Source organism: Pygoscelis adeliae, unplaced genomic scaffold (genome assembly GCF_000699105.1).
Source record: "Pygoscelis adeliae isolate BGI_AS28 unplaced genomic scaffold, ASM69910v1 Scaffold66, whole genome shotgun sequence".
Taxonomy (NCBI): Eukaryota; Metazoa; Chordata; class Aves; order Sphenisciformes; family Spheniscidae; genus Pygoscelis; species Pygoscelis adeliae.
The window spans coordinates 7,284,373-7,288,022 of record NW_008825167.1 but is presented as its reverse complement, the minus strand read 5'-3'; the positions used below and the strand labels follow the sequence as shown (position 1 = coordinate 7,288,022).

At 40.0% G+C, this 3,650-nt stretch overlaps 1 protein-coding gene across 4 annotated transcripts in view; it reads right to left on the bottom strand.

Annotated features, from left to right (window-relative positions):
- Positions 1-3,650, bottom strand: part of ADD1 (adducin 1 (alpha)) — a 32,112-nt gene continuing 28,462 nt past the window's right edge. For 2 of the 4 annotated variants that reach the window (XM_009328806.1, XM_009328807.1), the window contains exon 14: positions 1-710. In XM_009328806.1, coding sequence (XP_009327081.1) covers positions 358-710 — 353 coding nt within the window. In that variant the 3' untranslated portion in view covers positions 1-357. The remainder of the gene's footprint in view (positions 711-3,650) is intronic. The other 2 variants (XM_009328808.1, XM_009328810.1) reach the window with 1 other exon arrangement.

Genomic DNA, 3,650 nt, shown 5'->3' with positions numbered 1-3,650 from the left:
TGGTAAGCAGCGCGTGGGTTATTTTTAATTGTGAAATTTTTTTCTGTTCTTTTGTATAAGCGGTGCGAGCTTTAAATTAAAAATAGTGATTCAATGCCTTCCGCACGGAAGTCATTTACATTTGATTACAAATTGGGGATCAGATCTGTGGTAGCTCCTGAAGACACAGGATTAGCACCTTTTTGGACATTAGTTTCTGGTTATACCCTTAAACGATCAAGCTGTAACTCGAGGGGCTGGTTGGATTACTCGCTGCATTCATTTATGTAATTAGACAAAACACTCGGTACGATCTGGTACATTCTAGTGGTTAATGAATTTTAAAATATGACAGTGTTTCTGCAGTGTGTTTGGCCTTTAGGAGTCACTCTTCTTTTTGCTCTTCTTCAGGAAGGAAGGAGTGCGAAACTTCTTTTTCTTTTTCGATGGGGACTTCCCTGGAGATTCATCGCTGCCTGCATCAGCTGCTGTCCCCTCCTCAGCTGTTGGTGTCACTGGCTCTTCAGCGGCTTGAGACTGGGGTTCCTTATTTTCCACTGCAGGTGATTCCGTTTGGCTTTTGGGCACATCTTCGTCACATCTCCCTTCCTCCTTTCCTAAGGGAGGGAAGCCGAGTGCTTCTGAAGGCTCATCAGGGGTGAGATCTGGGAGGGTTTGCTTGAAAGTTGCAGCGTCACTGTCATCTTTGTAGGTCTGGTCCTGCTGTGTCTCTAGTGGACGGACAGACAATGGCACAGTTAGTTTACATAGGTGTCCCTAGCACAGAGGGCGTGAAGCAAGTTGAAGATGAGTGCCCTCCATAAAAAACCTAATATATTTACTTTGCATAAAAGCCTTTGCAATAGGTCTGCTCTCCCTTAGCTTTGGGCACAGAGAGAGAAATAAGATACTCAAAAGTTTTGTTTGGTTTTAAGCTTCTTGCCACAGAGCAGAGAAAGCTGAATTCCATCAAGTGGGTGTAAACCAGTAGGAAAGTAACTGTTCCGACTTCTCTCGTGTTTTATTTATAACATTTGCAAGCGACGTGCGATTTTAGTGCAGTAAGCAGGAATTAAACCTGCAGTTTTCATTGGCATTGAAGAGCGCGTCATGAAATCTTGATTCTTTTTTCTTTTGGTGGGATAAAACCAATTGCTGGTTTGCAGTGATCCGATACACGCAAATCCATTAATTTCTAAACTGTTGGCTTGCCAGGTTTTAATCACAACGCTTGGATTTTCATAATATCCTTCCACGAGACCTAACAGATGCTGCTTCAGAATATGATTTCCTATCACAAAGGCTTCACTTCTTTCGCAAGATACGAGTATATATTATGGACTCCTATAAGTTAAATCCCTGTAGATTTATCAAATTAAATGAGCTCAGCAGGCTATGCGATACAGCTTTTTTTTTTAATGTATGTGATGTCTAACAGCAAAACTCACCCCTGTATACAGGAACAAAAATCTAGTCGTAACTTCGTGTCCAAAGGTGAACTTCACCACTACCCCCTCAATTGTAACACTTTCCTCATTCACCACTATGCTTTAGAGAAGTTCTGTTTAAAGCTCCTCTTTGTGCATATGTTTAACGACGAGCCCTTTTTGAAGTTCCCTCCAACGTTCATCACTGCGCTGTAGCCGAGAAGTATCTCCTTAGTGTGTCACATATATCCCCCGTTGATGTTACACAAGGAGGAATTTAGAACAAAATCCAGGCCGTACTCATTGTGAGGCACAGAAGAAAGGCAACTATTTTTTCCCCTTTTAAAATCTTGTTCATTTTAATTTGAAAAGACTGAAGGCTTTCACAAGCATTTACAGAAAATACTTGACACTTTCCCATTTTTCCTATGGAAATGACAACGGGTGTTCTTTTTATTTCCGCCAGATGGGATTAATAATTCTCTAATATATTTTAGAGGGCTCTGTTCTGCAAATACCTGCTAGAAAACCAATGTGTTTTGCCTAGAGCAGCATGAACTTCTAATAGGTTACATAAACAAAACACACTAGTATATTCAGTGCCAAACACTCAGAATGCACAAGTTAGCAGTTTAAAAGTTATAATGCAGGCAGGATTTAAAACAGAGTAAAAAAGAGAAAGCAATTATGTACATTACAAGCGGCCTCCTGAAGCTCTAGTTTAACCTGTATATGAGTGAGACGCACAAATCTGTAAGAGGCACCACCTACAATCTTCACTACCACTACGCTCTTTTTGGATTTCATTCTACTTTTCAGGAATTAACTGAAAGCATTGCTGGTCTCTTCTCCCTGGGACCCAGTGACAGGACGCGTGGGAACGGTTCAAAGCTGCACCAGGAGAGGTTTAGGCTGGACATTAGGAAGCATGTCTTTACCGAGAGGGTGGTCAAACACTGGGACAGGCTTCCTAGAGAGGTGGGCGATGCCCCAAGCCTGTCAGTGTTTAAGAGGCATTTGGACAATGCCCTTAACAACATGCTTTAACTTTTGATTGGCCCTGACTGGTCAGGCAGTGGGACTAGATGGTCGCTGCAGGTCCCTTCCAACTGAAAATATTCCATTCTATTCATTAGCTGGCCCAATTTTTAGAACAGGCACCATATGAGATTGTCAGTCAGTTTTATTTTATCTTTTTAAAAGAAGTTTAAAAGAAAGTTTTAAACAAAGTTTTAAAAAAGGGATTAGAAATTCTTAAAGAATAGGAAGCTACAGGCATTCAAACAGCATTTGCCAGTTGGCCTAAGCATTGGATAAATAGAAACCGTTCCGTAACTCATTCATCCAGGACTGCTATCCTTCCTAGTTTGTCAAATTACCATCATCTTTACTAAAAGGATTAACATTATAGTTGGAATCAAACAAACATCTGTTTATCTAGCTCGCTAAGGGCAATGTTTTACCGGAATTAGGGAGATTTACAAATTGCACATTCGATAAGGAAAGCATCCAATATGGAAAGGCCTTGCTATTCGACTTGATGGATTTCAGCAAGGTAACTAGGAAGGTTTAAAAATAGATCTTGCTGCAAAACCTATTTACAGTTTAAGAACTCAGCAGTCCCTCAACATTTCTTAAGTTTTTCAGAATAATCACGTCTACATCCATGCCCTCCCTTTATATATACTGTGAAATAAGAGGTTGAAAAGTAACATTAATACTGGTGTGTGCTTACAATTCACATTATTTATGAAAATAAAGGTTTGTGTTTTTTTTCAACACAAACATGGGGACAAACGTACAAACTAGGCTATAACTGAGTTAACACAAAACACTTTTCCGACTTCAGCTACACTTAATAGAAACAATATGAGGAAAAAAAAGTTGAGAAGCGGCTGTATACAGAGAACATCGTCATTCAACAGAACTTCTGCCAATCGAAGTCGTCATGGCGTGAACTTCCAGTTACTCTCTAAAAATAAGCTTTGTATGTTTGTCCTGGAAAACTTATACAACTAGAAGAGTTTGTGGAACACAATTCTCAGTTTAGAAGAATGTTCAGGTTTTAGAACTTTACTAGTAACACCACAGTCATCTACGACGTAGTTTGACTTTCATATCCATGGCAAACATACTGATTTTCAGACATAACAGGACATACAAACGGAGGGGGCCAAACGTCCTTATTACTTTAAAGTATAATCTGATGCAGCCCTGCAGATCTAGCAGAAACAGCTGTAGAAG